This window comes from Balaenoptera ricei, chromosome 21, assembly GCF_028023285.1.
Source record: "Balaenoptera ricei isolate mBalRic1 chromosome 21, mBalRic1.hap2, whole genome shotgun sequence".
Classification (NCBI taxonomy): domain Eukaryota; kingdom Metazoa; phylum Chordata; class Mammalia; order Artiodactyla; family Balaenopteridae; genus Balaenoptera; species Balaenoptera ricei.
In genome coordinates, this window is record NC_082659.1 from 28,275,368 (window position 1) to 28,300,850 (window position 25,483).

Here is a 25,483-nt window from a genome sequence, read left to right on the forward strand (position 1 = left end):
CCACTGTCCACAATTCAGTTTTCTCTGCAGATTCCTCCTTCTCTTCCCATTTCTAAATATCATAATACTCTAGGTCTCTCCTTCACGCACAGGTTCTCCCCAGGTGAAATCTCTTACTCCGTAGCTCCAATACTGGCTATATACTGATTATTCTCAACCTTGACCTTGCACCTCATCTCCGGATGACTTTATTCACTGCCTACCTGATATATCCACTTGGATATCTAGTAGGCATCTCAAACATAATATGTCCCAAAGAGAACTCTCTTGGTTTTCACCCCAGCAGCACTGCTGCAAACCTGTGTTTATTCCCGCCTTTCCCAATTCAGTAATGGCGCCTCAGGGCTCATGACAAGACATAGGTGTCATCCTTGACTCCTCTGTTTCTTTCAGTCACATCCCATCCAGCAACAAGTCCTGCCCCATCTATCTCCAAAACACATCCTGAATTTGCCCACTTCCCTCCATCTGTTTTTTTCTCTGCTGTGATAATCTCCTCACTGCTTCCACTCTTGCTATCTTAAAATCCATTCTCCACACAGCAGCCAGAAAGATTACTTAAAAAAAAAAAAAAAAAAAAAAAGACAAATCAGATCATGCTATTCTCTTGGCTGAACTTCTCCCATTGGATTTCCAAACTCGATGATATTGGCCCCATAGGAATAACCAGCCCCCTCTTACCTTCCCTTGCACCAGAATGCTCCCCTTCACTGTGTCAGCCCTGGTGACTTCTTTTATTACTCAAGTACCCCAGGTTGTCACTACTTCAGAGCCTTTGCCATTCTCTTTTCCTGGAAAGCGTCCTCCAGACCTCTGAGTGGTTGGTTTTTACATGTAAGCTTTAGTTTCATCTGCATTGTTGGTTAGATCTCTTTGTAAGATTTCATGTGAAATATGGAGCTTGCTGCCAAAAAGGTGAACAACTTCTGGCTGGAGTGATCTCTTAGATTCGTCCTCTTCTGGCAAGATTGATTTAAAAGGCCAGGCAAAATGCCGTTCACCTTTCTTCCAGCCACTTGCCATGTGGGCCAAGCAGTAGGCTGAGTGTTAGCTGGTTAGTGGCATATTCCAGCCTTTACATGCTCAAGACACGTGGCCATGTCTTGTCCTGATCGACCTTCCTGGCCTCAAGGAGACCTGGAGTGAGGGGAGAATCAAAAAACTAATAATGCAGGATAAAAAATATTTCTTCCTGCTGCTAGGTTGGCTTTTTCTTTTTTACTCTTTCTCCCCTCTTCTTTTTGCCTCCCATCTCTCTGTAGTACTAGTACTGAATTACAATGAGATGGTGGCTATTGAAAGCTTAAGGTTATTTTTGGGTCATTTCTTTTTAAACTTATTGCTAGTTCACATCCCTCTAATTTCCTGGGCAGGGCTGGGAGGGCACCAGGGAAAGTCCAGAATGATTCTTCGTGTCTCTGTTCTTGAAATTGTTCTACTGACCATGTAGTTTGTTGGTATTCAAGTGTTCTTCAGGATGCTAAGCCAAAGATAATCTCCAGGGCTGCTTGTAGGGATGTGGGGTTTAGGCAACACCATAGATGGAGAATCCTGACAGTAGAAACATAAGGAGTGTAACTTTTCTATATACTTCTTGAGAACTGAGTTGACTAGTCTCGTCAATGGCTCCTGGGACTGCACTTCTTTTTTTTCTCTCCATCAAAAGCACTTTGGTTCAAGACTTGTGGTTGCCAAGGGGGAGGGGGGAGGGGAGAGATGGATTGGGAGTTTGGGGTCAACCAGGTCCTACTGTATCGCACAGGAAAGTATATTCAATATCCTGTGGTAAACCATAATGGAAAAGAGTTTTTAAAAGAATATGTATATGCATATATAACTGAATCACTATGCTGTACAGCAGAAATTAACACAACATTGTAAATCAGCTATACTTCAATTAAAAAGCACTTTGGGGGACTTCCCTGGTGGTCCAGTGGTTAAGACTCTGTGCTTCCCCTGCAGGGGGCACGGGTTTTATCCGTGGTCTGGGAACTAAGGTCCCACATGCCACGCGGTGAGGCCAAAGAAAACAAAAACACAAACAAAACAAAAAAAGTACTTTGGTTCAGTGGCTATTTCTGCATTCACCTAAAACTCGGTTTTCCTGTTAGAATCACAAGTAGAACAATAGTATTCTCAAACATACAGAATATGGAACTTCTGAGTATTTTATTTCCATAGCTTTCCGTGGAATGTGATGTAAAGATACAGAATGTGAGTTATTAACTTTATTTTAATATGATTTAATACCGTGAAAACAAGGTAGCAGAGAACTCCTATATTTTCACCTAATTTTTGTCAAGATGTGCTATTTAGGTCATGCTTCACCTATTCTTTATGTACTGACATAGCCAAATCAATATCATCAATACACAGAAAGAGCCTTTTATGGAACTTGGAGATAAAGCAACCTTCGAAATCTTTCTACAGGCATGGTTTCGTTATGGAATCCCCACCCCTAGTCCCTGCTGAGGGGAGTGGTGCTGAGTGCCTTCTTAAGCATAGGTGGCCATGCTGTGTACCACATATGTCCACTGGCATGTCAACTGGACCAAGAATGCACACCTAGGTGGGTTAGCTGCTCATGAGTAGACTCAGAGTGAGACTTGCCCAGGAAGGGTGAGGTGATTGTGTACTTGTGGATTCTTGCTCTTCTGAGTATGGCTTGATCCTAAAAGAGAATCAGCAGTTGATAGAGGCACCAGAAAAGTAAAGACACAAAGAAGCAGGCAGTAGTGACCGTGAGATATCAGAAGACATGAGTAAATGCAAGTAACGGATAAGCAGAGGCCATTAAGACAGAACAGAGCGAGAGGCAATTGGTTAGGAGGGACACAAGTGACAGAAGCAACATGTGTGCTAAAAGGACGATGAAATAACCCACTTCAGAGAATTACATTGGCTCTCTTGACCCCCTTGCTTGGCCATGTTACAGTCTCCTTAAGACCTACTTACTTTGTGATCCTTATTGTTTCCTCCAAGCCTGGTGTGCGGTCTTTCTTGGTTTCTAATCAATCCTGGCCTCAGAATTAGGATTGTCTTCTGAATGTTCAGTTAATCCTCAAATTTTGATAGAATCTGAATGAATTTTTGCGTGTCCTTGTAAACAAAAGAAGAAACAAATACAATGGAATGTATTCAGTTGGGAATGACTCGATACAGAGCAGGTTAAGTTAGTACTCAAAGCATTTTGTGAAACTGCAGCTATTTCTTCCCACTGTCATGTGTGTCCCTGCTGCTGGATGCTGTCTTCCCAACCACTGTTGCCTGACAAACTATGCTACTTGTTGTGAAAGGGATAATGATACACCGTGCTAGTTATGAAATGATTTATTGACAACAGCAATTTAACAGCAGAGGAATGGCCGAGCACAGGGGATCTAGCAAAGCCCCAGCATTATTCTGTGGCTCAGAGAGACAGCCTTGAGGAGACTCTGCACAACAGGACCTGCCTGGCATCATCCAAACTCCTTGATGTCCCAATAAACAAAACCTGCGTGTTGCCTGGCACCAAGGTGGAGTCAGAGGGAACATGGAAAGGCTCACACAATCCAGCTATGATCAAAGGTGCCCCTCCTTCACTGTTGCTGCCAGATTTACTCAGCAGGAGTTAAGGCTACAGTATTCAGAAATCTTAAGAGAAATCTACAGAGGGATTGGTTCAAGATGGTGGGGTAGAAGGACACGCACTCACTCCCTCTTGCGAGAGCACCAGTATCACAACTAACTGCTGAACAGTCATCTACAGGAAGACACTGGAACTCACCAAAAAATATACCCCACATCCAAAGACAAAGGAGAAGCCTCAAGGAAACGGTAGGAGGGGCACAATCACGGTAAAATCAAGTCTCATAACCACTAAGTGGGTGACTCACAAACTGGAGAACAATAATACCCCAGAGGTCCACCCACTGGAATGAAGGTTCTGAGCCCCACATCAAGCTTCCTAACCTGAGGTCCGGCAACAGAAGGAGGAATTCCCAGAGAATCAGACTTTGAAGGCTAGTGGGATTTGATTGCAGGACTTTGACAGGACTGTGGGAAACAGAGACTCCACTCTTGGAGGGCACACACAAAGGAGTGTGTGCATTGTGACCCAGGGGAAGGAGCAGTGACCCCGTAGGAGACTGAACCAGACCTACCTGCTAGTGTTGGAGGGTCTCCTGCAGGGGTGGGGGGGTGGCTGTGTCTCACTGTGAGGACAAGGACACTGGCAGCAGAAGTTCTGGGAAGTACTCCTTGGCTTGAGCCCTCCCAGAGTCTGCCATTAGCCCCACCAAAGAGCCTGTGTAGGCTCCAGTGCTGGGTCACCTCAAGCCAAACAACCAACAGGGAGGGAACCCAGCCCTACCCATCAGCAGACAAGTAGATTAAAGTTTTCCTGAGCTCTGCTCACCACCAGTCCCTCCCATCAGGAAGCTTGCACAAGCCTCTTAGATAGCCTGGTCCACCAGAGGGCAGACAGCAGAAGCAAGAAGAACTACAGTCCTGCAGCGTGTGGAACAAAAACCGTGTTCACAGAAAGATAGACAAGATGAAAAGGCAGAGGGCTATGTACCAGATGAAAGAACAAGATTAAAACCCCAGAAAAACAGCTAAATGAAGTGGAGATAGGCAACCTTCCAGAAAAAAAATTCAGAATAATGATAGGGAAGATGATCCAGGAACTCAGAAAAAGAATGGAGGCAAAGATCGAGAAGATGCAAGAAATGTTCAACAAAGGCCTGGAAGAATTAAAGAACACAAAGAGAGATGAAGTGAAAAATACACTAGAAGGAAGCAGTAGCAGAATACCTGAGGCAGAAGAGAGGATAAGTGACCTGGAAGACAGAATGGTGGAACTCACTGCCACGGAACAGAATAAAGAAAAAAGAATGAAAAGAAATGAAGATAGCCTAAGAGACCTGTGGGACAACACTAAACACAACAACATTCGCATTATAGGGGTCTCAGAAGTAGAAGAGAGAAAGGACCAGAGAAAATATTTGAAGAGATTATAGTCGAAAACTTCCCTAACATTGGAAAGGAAATAGCCACCCAAGTCCAGGAAGTGCAGAGAGTCCCAGGCAGGACAAACCCAAGGAGAAACACGCCGAGACACATAGTAATCAAATTGGCAAAAATTAAAGACAAAGAAAAATGATTGAAAGCAACAAGGGGCAAACAACAAGTAACATACAAGAGAACTCCCATAAGGTTAACAGCTGATTTCTCAGCAGAAACTCTACAAGCTAGAAGGGAGTGGCACGATATGTTTACAGTGATGAAAGGGAAGAACCTACAACCAAGATTACTCTACCCAGCAAGGATCTCATTCAGATTCAATGGAGAAATCAAAACCTTTACAGACAAGCAAAAGCTAAGAGAATTCAGCACCACCAAACCACACCAAATGCTAAAGGAACTTTTCTAAGTGGGAAATACAAGAGAAGAAAAGGACTTACAAAACAAACCCAAAACAATTAAGAAAATGGTAATAGGAACATACATATTGATGATTACTTTAAATGTGAATGGACTAAATTCTCCAACCAAAAGACACAGGCTCGCTGAATGGATACAAAAACAAGACCCATATATATGCTGTCTATAAGAGACCCACTTCAGACCTAGGGACACATACAGACTGAAGGTGAGGGGATGGAAAAAGATGTTCCTTGCAAATGGAAATCAAAAGAAAGCTGGAGTAGCAATACTCAGATAAAATAGACTTTAAAATAAAGAACGTTACAAGAGACAAGGAACGACACCATATAATGATCAAGGGATCAACCCAAGAAGAAGATATAACAATTATAAATATATATGCACCCAACATAGGAGCACCCCAATACATAAGGCAAATGCTAATAGCTATAAAAGAGGAAATCGACAGTAACACAATAATAGTGGTAGAATTTAACACCTCACTTATACCAATGCACAGATCATCCAGACAGAAAATTCATAAGGAAGCACAAGCTTTAAATGACACAATAGACCAGGTAGATTTAATTGATATTTATAGGACATTTCATCCAAAAACATCAGATTACACTTTCTTCTCAAGTGCACATGGAACATTCTCCAGGATAGACCATACCTTGGGTCACAAATCAAGCCTCAGTAAATTTAAGAAAATTGAAATCATATCAAGCATCTTTTCTGATCACAATGCTATGAGATTAGAAATCAATTACAGGGAAAATAATGTAAGAAACACAAACACATGGAGGCTAAACAATATGTTACTAAATAACCAAGAGATCACTGAATAAATCAAAGGGGAAATAAAGAAATCCCTAGAGACAAATGACAAAGAAAACATGACGATCCAAAACCTATGGGATGCAGCAAAAGCAGTTCTAAAAGGGAAGTTTATAGCAATACAATCCTACCTCAAGAAACAAGAAAAATCTCAAACAATCTAACCTTACACCTAAAGGAACTAGAGAAAGAAGAACAAACAAAACCCGAAGTTAGTAGAAGGAAAGAAATCATAAAGATCAGAGCAGAAATAAATGAAATAGAAACAAAGAAAACAATAGCAAAGATCAATAAAACTAAATGCTGGTTCTTTGAGAAGATAAACAAAATTGATAAACGTTTAGCCAGACTCATGAAGAAAAAGAGGGAGAGGCCTCAAATCAATAGAAATGAAAAAGGAGAAGTTACAATGGACACTGCAGAAGTACAAAGCATTGTTAGAGACTACTATAAGCAACTCTATGCCAATAAAATGGACAACCTGGAAGAAATGGACAAATTCTTAGAAAGGTATAACCTTCCAAGACTGAAGCAGGAAGAAATAGAAAATATGAACAGACCAATCACAAGGAATGAAATTGAAACTGTGATTAAAAATCTTCCAAAAAACAAAAGTCCAGGACCAGTTGGCTTCAGAGGTGAATTCTATCGAAATTATAGAGAAGAGCTAACACCCATCCTTCTCAAACTCTTCCAGAAAATTGCAGAGCAGGAAACACTCCCAAACTCATTCTATGAGGCCACCATCACCCTGATACCAAAACCAGACAAAGATACTACAAAAAAAGAAAATTACAGACCAATATCACTGATAAATATACACGCAAGAATCCTCAACAAAATACTAGCAAACAGAATCCAACAACAGATCAAAAGGATCATACACTGTGATCAAGTGGGGTTTATCCCAGGGCTGCAAATATTCTTCAATATATATAAATCAATCAATGTGATACACAATATTAACAAATTGAAGAATAAAAACCATATGATCACCTCAATAGATGCAGAAAAAGCTTTTGACAAAATTCAACACCCATTTATGATAAAAACTCTATAGAAAGTGGGCATAGAGGGAACCTACCTCAACATAATAAAGGCCATTTACGACAAACCCACAGCAAACATCATTCTCAATGGTGAAAAACTGAAAGCATTTCCTCTAAGATCGGAACAAGACAAGGATTTCCACTCTTGCCACTATTATTCAACATAATTTTGGAAGTCCTAGCCACAGCAATCAAAGAAGAAGGAATACAAATTGGAAAAGAAGTAAAACTGTCACTGAAGATGACATGATACTATGCATAGATAATCCTAAAGATGTCACCAGAAAACTAGTAGAGCTAATCAATGAATTTGGTAAAGTTGCAGGATACAAAATTAATGCACAGAAATCTCTTGCATTCCTATACACTAACAACGAAAGATCAGAAAGAGAAATTAAGGAAACAATCCCATTCACCGTTGCAACAAAAAGAATACAATACCTAGGAATAAACCTATCTAAGGAGGTAAAAAGCCCTGTACTCAGAAAACTATAAGACACTGATGAAAGAAATCAAAGATGATACAAACAGGTGGAGAGATATACCATGTTCTTGGATTGGAAGAATCAATATTGTGAAAATGACTATACTACTCAAAGCAATCTACAGATTCAATGCAGTCCCTATCAAATTACCACTGGCATTTTTTACAGAACTGGAACAAAAAATCTTAAAATTTGTATGGAGACACAAAAGACCCAGAATAGCCAAAGCATTCTTGAGGGGAAAAAACGGAGCTGGAGGAATCAGACTCCCTGACTTCAAATTATATGACAAAGCTACAGTAATCAAGGCAGTATGGTACTGGCACAAAAACAGAAATATAGATCAATGGAACAGGATAGAAAGCCCAGAGATAAACCCATGCACCTATGGTCAGCTAATCTATGACAAAGGAGGCAAGGATATATAATGGAGAAAAGACAGTCTCTTCAATAAGTGGTGCTGGGAAAACTGGACAGCTACATGTAAAAAATGAAATTAGAACACTCCCTAACACCATACACAAAAATAAACTCAAAATGGATTAAAGACCTAAATATAAGGAGAAAGAGTATAAAACTCTTAGAGGAAAACATAGGCAGAACACTCTATGACATAAATCACAGCAAGATCCTTTTTGACCCATCTACTAGAGAAATGAGAATAAAAACAAAAATAAACAAATGGGACCTAATCAAACTTAAAAAAGTTTTACACAGCAAAGGAAACCATAAACAAGATGAAATGATAACCCTCAGAATGGGAGAAAATATTTGCAAACAAAGCAACTGACAAAGGATTAATCTAGAAAATATACAAGCAGCTCATGCAGCTCAATATCAAAAAAGCATACAACCCAATCCAAAAGTGGGCAGAAGACCTAAATAGACATTTCTCCAAAGAAGATATACAGATTGACAACGAACACATGAAAGGTTGCTCAACATCACTAATCATTAGAGAAATGCAAATCAAAACTACAGTGAAGTATCACCTCACACCAGTTAGAATGGGCATCATCAGAAAATCTACAAACAACAAATGCTGGAGAGGGTGTAGAGAAAAGGGAACCCTCTTGCCCTGTAGGTGGGAATGTAAATTGATACAGCCACTATGGAGGTTCCTTAAAAAACTAAAATTAGAATTACCCTATGACCCAGCAATACCACTACTGGGCATATACCCTGAGAAAACCATAATTCAAAAAGACACATGCACCCCAGTGTTCATTGCAGCACTATTTACAGTAGCCAGGTCATGGAAACAACCTAAATGCCCATCGATAGACTAATAGATAAAGAAGATGTGGTACATGTATACAATGGAATATTACTCAGCTATTAAAAGGAACAGAATTGGGTCCTTTGTAGGGATGTGGATGGCCTAGAGAGTGTCATACAGAATGAAGTAAGTCAGAAAGAAAAACAAGTATTGTATATTAACGCATATATGTGGAATTTAGAAAAATGGTACAGATGAACCAGTTTACAAGGGAGAAATGGAGACACAGATGTAGAGAACAAACGTATGGACACCAAGAGGGGAATACGGCGGGAAGCAGGTGGTGGTGGGATGAATTGGGAGATTGGGATTGACATGTATACACTAATATGTATAAAATAGTTAACTTATAAGAATTTGCTGTATAAAATAAAATTAAAAAAAAACCTGGGATTCTCCTAATCCAGAAGGAAAAAAATCTACATGTGGAATTGTCCTTTATTCCTTCAAAGAGACAACAACATCAGCACCAGACGATCCACAGCAAACCCATGAAGTGACAGCTAGGGGCAGCCTGGCATCAACAGGGATTAGTGGGTCAAGCAATGGGCAGAATTCATAGACGTAAGCGAGGCAGAGGGTTTAAGCCAGGCTGGCAAGAGAAGCATTGGTAAATGCACCAAAGATGAGATTATCACCAAGGAAAGCACTGACCTGACAGAAAGCCTTTTATATGCTTCCTTTGGGAACTAAAGTTAGGAGCTGAGACCTCAGGTTGTAACCATCCGGGGCTGGAGGATTTAGGCAGAACCAAATGGGGGCACCAAGCCTTGACTTTCATTTCGTTGGCATCCAGCTGTTCTGCATTTGAACCAGCCCTTTTATTACAACAAATGATCTGTATTTGGCTGAGTTACAAATTCCTTTTATGTATGACAAATGGGGTCTGTTGTTCCTTTAGTCATATATGGCTGGGAAAGATTTGACCCTGATTTGAATACCAGTGTATGTGAGCACTAGTGGTACGTTGTACCATCCTCCTGCAATCTTAACAAATGACTATGACTATTAAAAAAAAAAAAAAAAAAGACTATGACTTTTCACTGGCTGATTTGGTTTGAATGAGTAAATTATTTTTATTTCATTGCATTAACTGCCAGAACATTGAGCCGATAACTCCCTGGTGTTTCTGAGCTGCAAAGAACTATTATTTGGAATTGAATTTTTATTGATTTTCTTGTGCTACAATGACTTTTCTAACATAGTAGCATGAAAGGAAAATGAGAAAAAGGCCAAATAGGGAATAGGGTGAGGAAAGGGAGGCTGCCGCTTCCCATGGCCCGGCCCCAGATGAACTACTTATTGGCAGGTACTGCTGCTTCTGGTTGATCCTGTTGCTGATTAAATGATTTACAGGTTAGCCAAATACCTGGCTTCATCACCTTCCCCTCCTCTTCCCGTCTGCTTTGTTTCTAGTCATCATGTGCCTCGTTGGCATTCTGCTGTGGAACTGAGCAGGGGGACGGTGAAGTGGGTGCAGAAGCAAACAGGGTCATGCTCCAAATCGGTCAGTGTTGATGATTGTTAGTATCATTCATACTAGCAATGAAGATGAGAATGAATAAGTGTTACTTTAACGTCACTGTAGTACATTTATCTATTGGTGTTTTTGCTTCTCCTGGTCATTTTAACTACTGGAGACTTAGTTGTATATTAGTTTATAATAATCGTTCAGATGAGCTGAAATGGAAACTCACTGACTTATTCATTCCTTCAACGAATATTTATTAAGTGACAACTGTATACCCTTCCGGGTACTAGAGGAAAGGCAATGAACAAAACAGATGAAAGATTTTTTTCTCGTGCACAGAGATTTCCCATACGTAAAATCAAAGAAGACTATCTTAGCACTTACTAAAGATTGAAAAATATAGTTCTTCTTGCTTCCTTTAATAGACATCGTAGGAGTGAAACTTGATAGAATAAAATGAAACAAAATGTACTTCTTCCCTGGCTTCTGATTCAGTTTGGTCTAGTTTAGAGAATCTTGACAACTTGTAGGAAAAGTGGGTTTTTTTTGGACATTATTTTTTCTGGCTATAAAAGTAATCCACATTCATCACAGAAAATTTTAGAAAATGCAGAAACAGATGCAGAAGATACTGAATATACCCGTATTCATACAGTAGCAAATCTTTGAAATGTTGAGTGATTTCTCTTTAGGGCTTTTCCTATGACATATGTATAGTAATCCCATACCAGTTGCTATTTAAAAAATTTTAAATCTTCAATCTTGATGTGTATGTATGCAGTTTGGTTCAGTTCCCTTATGCAAAATAATGTGAAATTATTATTTTTCTTCTTTCCATAGACCATGTGAGCATAAGTGAGATCGGAAGGTGGAAATCTATTTATGTTCCACCCTCTCAATATATATGAATAGAAGACCAAGTGTAATAAAAGAGTGTCCTTATATGATGTGATAACTTATGGAAAGAGAGGTAGCTAGGCAAGCATTTTGCAGAGACTTACAAGAAACAAGAGAGCCTCTATATGCAAAAAAAAAATTTTTTTTTAAGCCAGTAAAAGCCCTATTGAAACAGTAAATGAGGTACAGAGAGATAAAGATTCTTATTAAGTCAAGGTGCTAATAAGTGGCAGACCAAGAATTCAAACAAATACAGGCATACCTCGTTTTATTGTGGTTCGCTTTATTGCGAATACCGCGTTTTTTACAAATTGAAGGTCTCTGGCAACCCTGTGTTGAGCAAGTCTATCAGTGTCATTTTTCCAGCAGCATTTTTTCACTTTGTGTCTCTGTGTCACATTTTGGAAATTCTCACAGTATTTCAAACTTTTTCATTATATTCGTTATGGTAATCTGTGTAGTGATCTTTGATGTCACTATTGTAATTGTTTTGGGGTGCCATGAAGCATGCCCATGTAAAATGGTGAACTTAATCCGTGAATTTTGGTCCACCAACCAGCTGTTCCCCCATCTCTCCTCCTCTCCTTGAGTCTCCCTATTCCCTGAGACACAATGATATTGAAATTAGGCCAATTAAAAACCCGACAATGGCCTCTAAGTGTTCATGTGAAAGGAAGAGTTACACATATCTCGCTTTAAATCAAAAGCTAGAAATGATTAAGCTTAGTGAGGAAGGCATGCTGAAAGCTGAGATAAGCCAAAAGCTAGGCCTTTTGCATTAAACAGTTAGCCAAGTCGTGAATGCAAAGGAAAAGTTCTGGAAGGAAATTAAAACTGCTACTTCAATGAAAACACAAATGATAAGAAGCAAAACAGCCTTATGACTGACGTGGAGAAAGTTTGAATGGTGCGACCAGATGTAACATTCTCTTAAGTCTAAGCCTAATCCAGAGCAAGACCCTACGTCTTTTCAATTCTGTGAAGGCTGAGAGAGGCAAGGAAGCTGCAGAAGAAAAGTTTGAAGTAGCAGAGGTTCATTCATGAGGTATAAGGAAAGAAGGGCATTTTCATAACATAGGTGAAGCAGCAAGTGCTGAGGTAGAAGCTGCAGCAGGTTATCCAGAAGATCTAGCTGAGATAATGAGGGAGGCTGTGCTAAACAACAGATTTTCAGTGTAGATGAAACAGCCTTCTAGTGGATTTGAAAATTTTAAGTGGTTTTTATTGTCCACCGCCAGATTTTCTTTTTAAATCATAACTCAAATACTTAATTCATTACTTTGTCCTCTCATTAGTTAGTTTATATAAAAAGGTAATGTTTTCAGAAAGGATATATGGCTACCTACAATCTCTTGAAATTATCATGTCTGAGACTATATTGTTATTAGTTTGCTCATGAATAATAACTTATTTGGGAATGGAAAATTAGTTCCCGTGCTTTTTTGCTAAAAACAAAAACATAGATTTGGTTACATAATTAGAGACTCTGGTATTTGCTAATACAGGGAAAAGTTTCAGTTGTAGCCTGCTTTTTGTTTCATTGTCAGTTCTTTCTTTATTTCAAATTTTATTTATTCATCGAGCTTTACGGAGAAGATATATTTGACAAATACCATTGTGTAACTTCAAGGAGCACAATGTGATGATTTGATATATATTTATATTGAGGAATGAGGACCACACTAATGTTAATTAACAGTATCCATCACCTCACACAGTTTTATATGTATAGTAGTGAGAACATTTAAAATTTACTCTCAATAAATTTCACATATACAATACAGTACTGTTAACTATATCCACTGTGCTGTATGTTAGGTCCCCAGAACTTACTCATCTTATGACTTGAAGTTTTATCCTTTAACCACCATCTTCCATTTCCCTCACCCCTCAACCCCTGGCAACCAACAATCTACTCCTTGTTTCTTTGAGTTGAGCTTTTTTAGATTTCACATATGTGGAATCATACATTATACGCTTCATCTGTGTGAGATCATGCAGTATTTGTCTTTATCTGATTTATTTCACTTACCGTGTGTGTGTGCATGTGTGTATCATATTTTATTCATCTGTTCATCCATCTGTGGACACTTAGGTCGTTTCCATATCATTGTAAGTAATGCTGCAATGAACATGGGGGTGTAGATATCTCTTCTAGATAGTGATTTTGTTTCCTTTGGATATGTATGCAGGAATGGGATTGCTGGATCATATGGTTGTTATTTTTTTCTTTTAATTTTAGGAACTTCCATACTGCTTTCCACAGTGGCTGCACCAATTTACATTCCCACCAACAGTGCACAAGAGTTCCCTTTTCTCTACATCCTCATGAAAACTTAACTCTTATCCTTTTGATATTGGCCATTCTAACAGGAGTGAGGTGATATCTCACTGTGGATTTGATTTTTGCATTTCTCTGATGATTAGTGATGTTGAACACCTTCTCATGTACTTATTGGCCATTTGTATATCTTCTTTGGAAAAATGTCTATTCAAGTCCTTTGCCCATTTTTTAAATTAGATTATTTGATTTTTTTTGCTACTGTGTTGAATGAGTTCCTTATATATTTTGTATAGTAACACCTTATCATATAAATGGTTTCAAAATATTTTCTCCCATTCCTTAGGTTGGCATTCACTTTGTTGATCATTTCTTTTGCTGCACAGAAACTTTTTAATTTGTTATAGTCTTACTTGTTTATTTTTTTCTTTTGTTGCTTGTGCTTTTGGTGTTATATCCAAAAAAATTATCGTCAAGAAGCTTCTTTTTTTCCCTTTGTTTTCCTCTAGGAGTTTCACAGTTTCAGACTTTATATTTAAGTCTTTGATCCATTTCAAGTTAACTTTTCTGTGTGGTGTAAGGGAAGAGTTTTTCTCTTTCACATTTCATTCTTTCACATGTGCATATATCCAGTTTGTCCAGCACCACTATTGAAGAGACCATCCTTTCCCCGTTTGGTATACTTGTATCCCTTGTCAAATATTGAACCATACATATGAGGTTTTATTTCTGGGTTCTCGATTCTGTTTCATTGATCTATTTGTCTGTTTTTATACCTATACCGTACTGTTTTGATTACTACTGCTTTGTAGTACAGTGTGAAATCAGGAAATGCAGTGCTTCCTGCTTTGTTCTTTTTCAGGATTGTTTTGGCTCTTCAGGGTCTTTTGTGGTTCCATGCTAAGTTTAGGATTTTTGTTCTGTTTCTGTGAAAATGACATTGGGATTCTGATAGGGATTTCATTGAATTGGCTTTGGATAATATGGACATTTTAACAATATTAATTCTTTCAATCTGTGAAATTTTTAGTTACTTCTGTTTATTTACTGTAAAATACTTGTAAAATTATTTTTACAATTTTTAAAAATTTTGTTAATTCAAACTTTCAACTATGATATGTCCAGGAACTTTTTTTTCTTTTCAGAATTATTTTGCTTGTATGCAATGAGCTCTTTTGTATACTGAAGTTGGTTTGTTTTCCAGTTTGGAGAAGACATTGTTAGCATTATTAAATTAATTATCATTTATTTTCTTTGAGCTTGTTGTCTCCTTCTAAATTTCCAATGATACTTAAATCATATTTCTCTATCTCAACATTATCTTTTGTTATTTATTTCATCTTTTTTTCTGGTAAATTCATTATCATTTTATCATTTTCCTCTTAGCTCACTTATTCAACTTGTATTTATTAAGAACCTTCCCTGTATCAGCTGGTTAGTAGGCACTGGGACTATAAGGGTGAACATCTCAGACATAAAGCCCACATTCACTGAACTGATGATCTAGTGAGGAAAACAGATACGGAGTAAGCAATTATTAGAGCCCTACTAGAGGACATTTCTTAAACTGGGTTTTGCTGGATGCTAAGCCATTGCCTTCTATCTCTAAAACCACTGGTTTGTAAATTTGTGAAGCTAAGGCTGGGACTTCCTTGCCAGATCCCGGCTCCCTGTAAGGTTCCACCAATAGGGGGTGCCACAGGAGACTGGACAGTGAAATAGGGAAGAAGGGTACTTCTTTCTGTTCATTTTCTGTCTTTGTCACCATCATCCCAGCAGAGTTTCTTTATCTTAGAAGTGGCAGCTTCTTCTTGTTTCGCACTTATGTTTTTTAAGTACTTCCAGATCCAGCTTTATTATGCTCTCCCTCCATCCCCTTCCCCCAAGAGATGCCAGCGCCAGTCTGGTGGAAAGTCTTTCTTCAGAGGTCTAGGTCTTGATGCCTTGGGTCCGTCTTCCAAGTTCCTGAGATACCAGCACCAAAACCCAGTGCCCTCTCCTTGGAGAACTGAGCCATCTCTAAGCTTCAAAGTTCTATAACCCCAGCCTCTTCCCTTCATTCCCCCATTCCCCATCCTTAGGGTGGGACCAGTTCCTAGCAGTTCCCCCTTTTGCCTTTTTAGTCCTTCAATTTTTACATTAATATTTTCTGTTAAAACATCTGGTGTGCTTTCTGTTTTCCTGCCTGGATCCTGACTGATAAATCTGTCTTCTGTTTCACTAGTTCAGTTTTCAGCAGTCTTCAGTATGCTGTCTACCATCTCCATGATATATATATATATATATATATATATATATATATATATATATATATATATATATATATATATATATATATTTCTAATTCAGCAGTTATGTTGTTTTTTTCTTCCTGCATAGTGGCAGTTTTCTTGATCTCAGATGTTATCCTATTTATAAATCCCTACTCTAGATTCTCAGTTACTATTTCCTTTTGATTTTAAAGAACTTAAATTAGAAGTTATCTAAAAATGCCTCTTGTTTCCAGTCTTAGAGGAAGCCATTTAATTTCAGTTCTATGGTTTGTCTCCTTCATTTGTAACATAATTCTTTTTATATGGCTGGGGATGTTTTTCCTACTATTAGAAGTTACACAGGTTCCTATCTGAATCTTTCAAGCCTTGGAACTAACATAGGTTATAAAAGTATCTAGTTTGCCAGTTCAGAAACTAATTAGGTTGGGAATTCCCTGGTGGTCTGATGGTTAGGACTCTGCACTTCCAGTGCCAGGGGCCCGGGTTCAATCCCTGGTCAGGGAACTAAGATCCTGCAAGTTGTGCGGCATGGCCAAAAAAAAGAAAAGAGAAACTAATTAGGTTGGGTAACCTATCGTGAGAATCATAGGTAGAGTGGAAAGCATTTCCTTCTATGTCTAAGAATTTATTTCCATAATTTTTACTATTTTCAGTAGCTTTCTGGAATTTGTCTGGTGTGTTTGCCCTCCTTGGGAATCAAAAATGCCAGTGTTCCTGCCACTAGTATTAGGCACAGGCCAGGACTCAGTGTCACTTGGGTTTCTCATTTGGTGGGATATCTAGTGTGTGGTGGGCTGCTATGATGAGTTGGATCCATATATATGACACCCCAGTTGTTGCCTTACCCCCTACTCTACTGCCTTTAATCTTTAATCTTTGTATCTCCACATTTAGAAGTGTCCATATACTTCTTGTTGGAACCCTTCAGTGGTGATTGCAAATGTCAGTTGGGAAGATCAAGAAGTTGTGTGGGTCCTTTCTTCAATCTGATCCTGGCTGTATGAGATCTACTAGAAATTTCTCAAAGCTTCTTGTTTATAGACTATACCCTTTCCTACATCCCAGTGTCAGTACAGGGTTTTCCTTCTTTATATACATATTTGCTTAGCTAGTTCATTGAGCAGGTGGGAATGGGGAGGAAAAACGACTTCACTCTAGTTTTTCATCAGCCAATGTAGTTACTGTAGGGGAGTGTGTAAGTACCCGAAAACTATACATTTTGTTACTTTTTCCATTTCTAGTGAGCAAAGAAAGGAAACAGAAGATAAAATAGAAATAGTATAAGGCAAAATAGAAATCCATGCTCTTCATTTTCTGTGCTTCATTTGGTTGAATGCAGATTATTTGGTGTTGTCAAAACTGCAATCATCATGTAGCAGCCCTGGGTAAGACTTCCTTTAGAAAACAAAGCAATCAAAGAAAAGAAAAACGTGGCAAACAAACCAAACAAAATTAACCACAAAAACACAACCCTTTCTTTCCATTAACAAACTGATGTGTCATGTAAGAGTCACTCACACTCTACAATAGTATTCATTTCAATATAGAGTCATCCCCCTTATCTGTGGTTTCAGTTACCCATGGTCAACCTTACTCTGAAAATATTAAACGTAAAATTCCAGAAATAATTCATAAGTTTTAAGTCACATGCCATTCTGAGAAGCATGATGAAATCTCATGCCATCCAACTACATCCTGCCCAGGACGTGAATCATCCCTTTGTCCGAAGTAAACCGCCCATTAATCTCTTAGTAACCATCTCGGTTATCACATCAACTGTCCTGGTATCACAGTACTTGAGTTTAAGTAACCCTTCTTTTAATTGATAATGGCCCCAAAGTGCAAGGGTGGTGATGCTGGAAATTCGTATATGTCAAACAGGTGCTGGAAAGTGCTTTCTTTAAGGGAAAAAGTGAAAGTTCTTGACTTAATAAGGAAAGAAAAAATTGTATGCTGAGGTTGCTAAGATCTATAGTAAGCACAAATCTTCTATCCGTGAAATTGTGAGAAGGAAAAAGAAATTCATGCTACTTTTGCCGTCATACCCCATAATGGCCAGAATACATGATGAGTACTGAGTTAAGGTGGAAAAGCATTAAATTTGTACAATAAGATATTCTGAGAGAGAGATTACATTCACATAACTTTTATTACAGTATATTGTTTTAATTGTTCTATTTTATTATTAGTACTGTTGATCTCTTACTGTGCCTAATTTATAAATTGAACTTTATCATAGGTATGTATGCATAGGAATAAACAGTATATATAGGATTTGGTACTATCTGTGGTTTCAGGCATCCACTGGGGTTTTTGGAATGTATCCTCCATGGATAAAGGGGGGGTTACTATAGTCCTGATGAGTATATTAGTCATACAGAAAGGGGATTTCTGACTCAAGGATCCCTTGGGGGAGAGCAAAGGAGAATCTGTGGTCACATTTTGCAGGAAATGTGAGATTTTTCATTCTGGGGGTTATTCACATTTTCATCACTTGTAGTTTTGTCATCAGTTATGTGAACTTCCTCACACTTGGAGTCAGAAATTCTGAATCGTAAAGGCTGTGGCAATTTACAGATCTCCAGTAGAAGGAAGCTTGGCTTTACAATTTGGGGGACAGCAGAGAAATGGGAAAATGGATCCTGCCACCTGCCTACAGTGTGGGTCCTTGTAAGATCCTTTGCTTCAAATACACTCCCGAAGATCTCCGAATAGACAGCACTACCGACAGAAGACGTCAGTTGCCTCTGGGAGGGAAAACATTAATAGTAAAATTCCGAAGAAAGTGAATACATGGATTGCTGTTCTTTTTATTCATGGCGTGTTTCTGACTTGCTAAAAGCAAGTTTAATGTATTTATACAATTTATAAAGATGTAACTGATTCTGAAGCTCTGCTCTTTACAGAGAACATATTTCATGTTATTGTAAGCACTAAAGAAAATTAAATCAATAAATCCACAGCCTGTAATTTGAGATTCTCGATTGAAGAAAAATACATTGTCCGGGAGGGAGGGGGAAACCTTCGAAAGACTTGTAAAACTGTCTTCGCTCCACCAATCCCAGGCCTTCAAGTGCCAGTGGGAATTAAGCTTGTGCTGTAAAATTATCGAAGTGTTGTTATGACACCTCAAAAAGAAGCAAAGGCCAACTCCCACTCTTGTTAATGAAGCATATGCTTAAGTGGAAAGCTGTGCAAATGATGCTCTTTCTCTCTTTCGAACTGTCCCTGTATCCTTTTCCCTGAGAAAGCTTTGCTGGCGAGCAGTCAGATACTGATGTCTAGACACTTGGTGAATTTTTCCTCATCACTGGCACTAATACTCTCCGTGACCACTGGCAAGCCAATTAACCTCTCCAAGTGTCACCCTTCCACGTGTTATAGGTTAATAGTGCAGCTTGTTTGCAGAGAGCCTGGAACCTTCCATGAAACGCACTACATGGATACCCAACATTGCCGTTGGACTGGAGAGCGTTGTATCTTTTAATTATATGTTTGGTTGGATAGGTTATAGATTTTGTTGTGGTTGAATGTTGCCTCTTCTCCCTGGTTACAAATAAAAGACTAATAGGTAATCTCACTCTGTTACCATCTTCTAGAGCTCCCTAGAGGGTTAAGGGAATGGCAGAGGTTACAGGTTAATAATGCATTCTTTAGTTAATAAAATAAAAAATCACATGCATCTCAACTGCATAATAGCTGTGGATGGCAATTTATTAACCCAAGCGCTTTATCAGATACTCAGTAGGTAATGCTGGCACAGACTCATGAAATAATGAGGTTTGTTTTTTTTTTCCTGCTCCCTCCAGGAAATCTTTTATCCTTCACCTCAATATAGAACATTAGGGACAGTTTTGTTAAGATTTCTTTCTTAACAAAAATGCTTGTGAATATTTAGGAACTCCTGAAACCAGTGACTTGTGTGTGTATCTAGGTTGTGACGTTCAGCTCACTATTTTATAATCTTTGGAGCAAATGTGGATCCTACTTGCCCCAGAGCAAAGTGTCATATCTTTCACGTTCTTTGCAGATTTACGGAAAAACTTCGAGCAAGACCCGCAGGGAAGGGAGGTTCCCATCGAAGGCATGATCGTGCTACACTGCCGCCCGCCTGAGGGAGTTCCTACTGCCGAGGTAAGATGAGGCCTGTTCCCAAGAGGGAGGGCCCGAGTCCTGTGTGCTACAGGTGATGAAAGCCAGCCTGGGTATGGCCTTGTTGCTGCCTGGCCCCATCTGCTAAAGATGGTGAAGAGACTGATGGAAGTAAGTTGGAAGAGGAAATTGTCTCTCTTCTAAGTTCTTGTTGACCCAAGCTCTTGATAGGCAGCCCGGGTAGGATTTGTTCTGTGCCTTTGCTTTTCGGGACCTCAGTGGTACAGGCAACATCTTCTGTGTCCTCCATCTGACCTTGGCTTCTGGATCAATCTAACAGGCAAATTCACGTGAAAAAGTGCAGAGAGAAGGAGGTCAGGCCCTAGTGCCAAGTTTCATGGATGTCTGCAGTTACTCATCCTTTATTTGCTTACGGGACAAACATTCCAGGAGTATTTGTTGTGTTTTAGGTGCTGCGCTGGCATGAGGGATACAAGAAGTGTTGAAGTCACAGGTCTCTGATCAGTTATCCATTGTTCACAGTGAGGCAGCAGGAATCCAGAGTCACTGTGGTTTTTGCTCCTTGCTTGTTTTCTAGAAACTTCTATCATATGGTTAGAATATAATTATCAGTAATAACACATTGTGGTAGTAGAGATGGTGTCCTTTCAGTCACTATTAAAAGACGTTCTGTTGGACTAGTAATATGGTTATTAAGGCAGTATTGTGCGGGGGTACTCAGAAGTATAAAGAATGCTTGGTAGAATCCTGTGTTTATAAATGTAGGCCTGAGTCAAGCAGTAGGTAGGCCAGCTATGGCTTCTCTCTGGGAAGCTAGGAAACTGGCCTAAGAGCCGTGGTGGTTTAGTCACTGAGAAGTAGAGATATTTAAAAAACAAAAAACAAAAAAAAAGGATCCTTTGCCTCGCCTTTTAGCAAACACTGCTATGGGATTTTGCATTTGGAAGGACAAAAGAGTGGAAAGTATCAAGGGGAATGAAAAAACATACACACTTGCCAATCTAGACGGGAAGCCTGCAGGGTGGACACTATTCAAAGCTCAAATGCTTCCCCGAAATGAAGTAAACGGACTTGAAAATTAAAGTGAACATTCCATGCATGATGTGAAATGATGAGAAAGGAAAATGCTTATTTTTAGATTTGTATTGGGTTGGCCAAAAAGTTCGTTTGGGTTTTTCCGTAACATCTTATGAAAATCCCAAATGAAGTTTTTGGCCAACCCAATATTTAGTGTGAAACAAACAGATATTTGATCTACTTTGGCCCCTGCCTTGTTCTGTAGAGTGTGCCCTGGATTCCCGGGCAGGAGGACAGGCAGCGGGGCGTTAGTGCCCAGGTGAATGTCAGTCTCGTTGAGGATGCCCCACGCGCTCCTGGGAGTCTGACTTGGGTATCAGCAGTTGGCTATAGCCACCACCGGCTCTCATAACCAGGCTTCCTTCCCGGCCTGGGCTGGGTCACTCTGTCACTTTTGCCAACATCGGAGAGGACTGAAGATGGAAGGAAGGTCATGGTTTTATTAGCTGTCCTGTGGGAACCGAACATTCTCTGGACATCTAGAAATTAATTTTTACAACTGGAGGAGAACTTAGATATTTCCCTGGCACAGGCTTTTTGCATTTTAGAGGCAAGAAAACTGATGCTCAGACCAATGACCCAACAAAGGTCTTGCACCTATTTAAGCGATAACTGTTCGGTCTTCCAAAAGGTCCCCAGAGCACTCAGAGTAAAAGTCTATTTTATTTTGGCACCTTATGTGGTCCAGCATAACCTAGCCTGCTTTTGCCTCTGACCTCATCTTCTCCTCCTTAGCTTCTGACCCTGCTATAGCCACACTGGCCTCCTCACTCTTCCTCAGCTGCACCAGCCATGCAATTGCCCCAGGGCCTTTGCACATGCTGGCCCCTCTGCTAGAACACTCTTCCCCGGTTATTACATCGATTCATCCCTTCCTTCAGGGCTTGCTTAGGTATCACCTGCTCAGTGAGGCTTGCTCGGGGCACTCTGATGAAAATGTCACTTCCCTACCCTATATGTATACTTTCAAGCCCCTTTCTCTGCTTTATATTAACTCAGCTCTTAGCACAAACATACTATATTTATTTGGCTTATTTTCTGTCTATTAGAACTTATGCTCCACGAGGGGAATTTTGTTCATTTTTTATCGCTGTATCCCCAGAACATAAAACAGTGCTTTTCATATCCAGGTGTTCAATAAATATCTGTTGAATATGAATGAAAAATTGTTTCCTGCCTTTATTCCTGAATATTTGAGCTTGTACCAGGACTAGCCCCAGACAAAACTGTGAAATCCACTAGGCTCTTGTTTTTTTTTTTTTTTTCTCCTATTCTGGGTACTAGAAAATGGGTAAGACCTTCTTCACTCGGTCTTTGAAGACATAAGTAGAAACAAAGAACAAAGGAGAGAAGGGTAAAGAATGTGCAGTCTGGAAAAGTATATAGAATAATAGCCAAAGGGGAAAATACACCTTGGTGTGTAAATACGTGCATGAGTGTGTACACATGCATGCACACCCACACACACGCATTGAAGCATCTTCCCAGAGACTGCAAGGATTTAGGAATTATAAGGACTCTGAGGCTGTTTGGGGCCATGGTTGGGAGGGAGGAGTCCTGTGGGGAAAGGGGTTAGCCTCTAGGAAGTAAGCAGCCTTCCTAGCTGTTCACCTACTTGGGAAGAGCTGAACTTGGGTTGAAGTTGAAGCAGCTCTTTGGACATCCCTCTGAAGGTTTCTTGCCCCAGCACGCTGTTCTTGAAGGCAAATGAGTCGTGCCTATTGGCTCAATTCATTTTCCATCTTTGTTTGCTTCTGATGTGCTTTTCAGCTGTAACCACGGGAGCAGAACAGGATGTGAAAAACTTCCAATAGCCACACACACTGATGTCAGTGAAAACATTTGGAAGAGTTGTTGAATGGTGGAGGAGGGAACACAGTAAATACAGACATGTCAGTAAGAAAGTATATTTTCTTTTCTGGTACCTACCCTCCTGCCAGATTTCCACACTGTAGGTATTTACTTCCTGTATTAGTTTCCTAGGATTGCTGTGTCAAATTACTACTTACTGGGTAGCTTAAAACAATAAAAGTGGCTTCTCTCACAGTTCTGGAGTCTAGAAGTCTGAAATCAGGGTGCAGGCAGGGTTAGTTTTCCTGGGGGCTCTAGAAAATGAGCTTCTCTCTTAGCTTCTGGTGGTTTCTGGCAATCCTTGGTGTCCTTGGTTAGTAGACACATTACTACAGTCAGTCCACATGGTATTCTTGTCTCTGTATCTCCATGTGTCTGAATTTTCCTCCTCTTATAAGGACATGAATTACTGGATTAGGGCCGACCTCAACCCAGTAAGGCCTCGTGTTAATGTTCTGGGTCACAGTACACCCTTTTCCAAATAAGGTCACGTGCACAGTTTACGTGTGGACATGAAATTTGGAAGGGGGCCACCCTTGAAATCAGTCCACTCCCCATTCCCCTTTTGACATCATATCACTCTTATTTTTAGGCATGTAGATGTCATTAGAAATAAATTTCAGAGCCAGGCTGGCTGAAAGTAGATAGAGGGCCATTTCAAGGAGCAGCTGTGGCTGTAAGATGGTTTAAAACAGAAATTCTGAGCTGAGGTGGGAGGTGGAGGAGAAAGCTTTGTTTTCTACATTTTGTATTATAGATGAAAATAGAGAGTGTTTCAGCTACACTGTGGGTTAATGGCTGTTGTGAGGCCCTAACAAGCTTTTATAGCGTCATCTTAAGGCGGGAAAGCATCTGGGTTCCAAACAACTTGAGTTACTTTGAAATTTCACTTATTTGTGAGTTGGATACTACCTGTATCTGTTCACCAATATTTACAGCTGTTTTAGCTTCAGCAATAGCTTACACACTAGTTATTACCACCAACATCTGTGTTTTTGTTGAAGGGAAGGCAGACCCAGAGAAGAAAGCTGTGAGAGAGACGGACACAGAGAGGGAAGGAAGGTGAAAATGTTCATACCTTCCACAGTCGGGGTCTCGCATGGTGGAGAATGTCTACCAGTGCCTGTCGGGGGGTCTTCAGGTCTCAAAGAGTATTTTGGTGCTTACTGACCTCATAGTCATGCGAGGAACCTACAGTCATGACTCTTCCGAATGGCGGTAACTGGGAACTGTGCTTGGAAATTGATTAGTTGTGAAATTGTCACTGTGAAATAGCATCCGTCAGAGTTATCTTCTCTGAGCAGGCGGTGTTCCACTCTCTCCACTGCACCACTGGTTCCCTTCTTGCCCACCTCCTGAGGGACCCAAGGGGTCATCACCAGAAGGAGTTGTGGCTGGCAGGGCTACTGATGTACCAGCTGGTTTTGTCCTGCAGTGGCATAGGAGGTGGAGGTCTCCTTCTTGGCACATTGAAAGGAACTTTGGGGGCAAGTCTTATTTTCCCAAGACATACACGATTGTCTTCTCTCTGCAAGGTAGAACTTACTTGGCAATTAACTATCTCCATCTATATGACCAGAGAAGGTAGTTTGTATAAGAATAGAAAGAGCCACCATGTATGGAGTTATCTCCGTGTGCCAGGCACTGTGTTTAGTAGTTTCTCTATGTTATTTCATTTAATTTGCAGAAGACTGCTGGGAGATGCTAGAAGGCTATTGGTACTTCGTCCATCTTACAGAACTTGTCCAAGCTCTCAGATCACCGAGAAGCCAATTGAACCTTAAAGCTCAGATCTTTCTTTTCTTTTGATAGTTTGTGTTTCTTTCTAGTGAGATGGTGGGTTTCGTTAATTTCCCCCAAAACCTTTATGAAACTTGGGAGCCCCTAGGCCAGTGATAGCATATCTGCGTGTTCTGCTGCCTGACATTCCACCCACCCTTAGAAATAGAGTTTTTTGTTTAAAATCTCTTCTAGCTAATTTGCTAATCCTAAATCTGCTATAAATGCTGTGTTTCTTAGTTTGAAATAGGTAATCTGGATCACAGGGGTCTCTCTCCTGGGATACAGCCATGGCGTCTGGAAATGGTCGAAAGGGAACTGAGGATCGTTAGTTTGGCATCGTGGGGGGAAAGTATGAACTTCAGAGTCGAACGGACTGGGGTTCGACACTGACTAGCACTTCCTAACTTCTAGGACCTACAGCAGTTCTAGCCACCCTGAACCTCAAGAGTCCTCATCTGAAAATAGGAACAGTACTTTTCCTGTACGATTGCTCAAACCAAAGAAGAAGGAAACCCAAGAATTTGCAAAGCATCTAACACAGTTTCTAATACTAAATAAATAGTAGAGATTATTGTGACTTCTTTTCTTCCTCCTTTTCTAAAGCATCATGAGCCTTTGATTCTCAGAGGAAGATGTAGGGCTCCGTTATGGTTGGGGATCCAGATTAAAGCTGAAAACT

The 25,483-nt window shown here is 39.9% G+C and overlaps 1 protein-coding gene across 4 annotated transcripts in view; it reads left to right on the forward strand.

The window, feature by feature from the left end:
- Nucleotides 1-25,483, forward strand: part of UNC5D (unc-5 netrin receptor D) — a 608,576-nt gene that overhangs the window by 375,904 nt on the left and 207,189 nt on the right. For all 4 annotated transcript variants that reach the window (XM_059909243.1, XM_059909244.1, XM_059909245.1 and 1 more), the window contains exon 4: nucleotides 20,012-20,115. In XM_059909243.1, coding sequence (XP_059765226.1) covers nucleotides 20,012-20,115 — 104 coding nt within the window. The remainder of the gene's footprint in view (nucleotides 1-20,011; nucleotides 20,116-25,483) is intronic.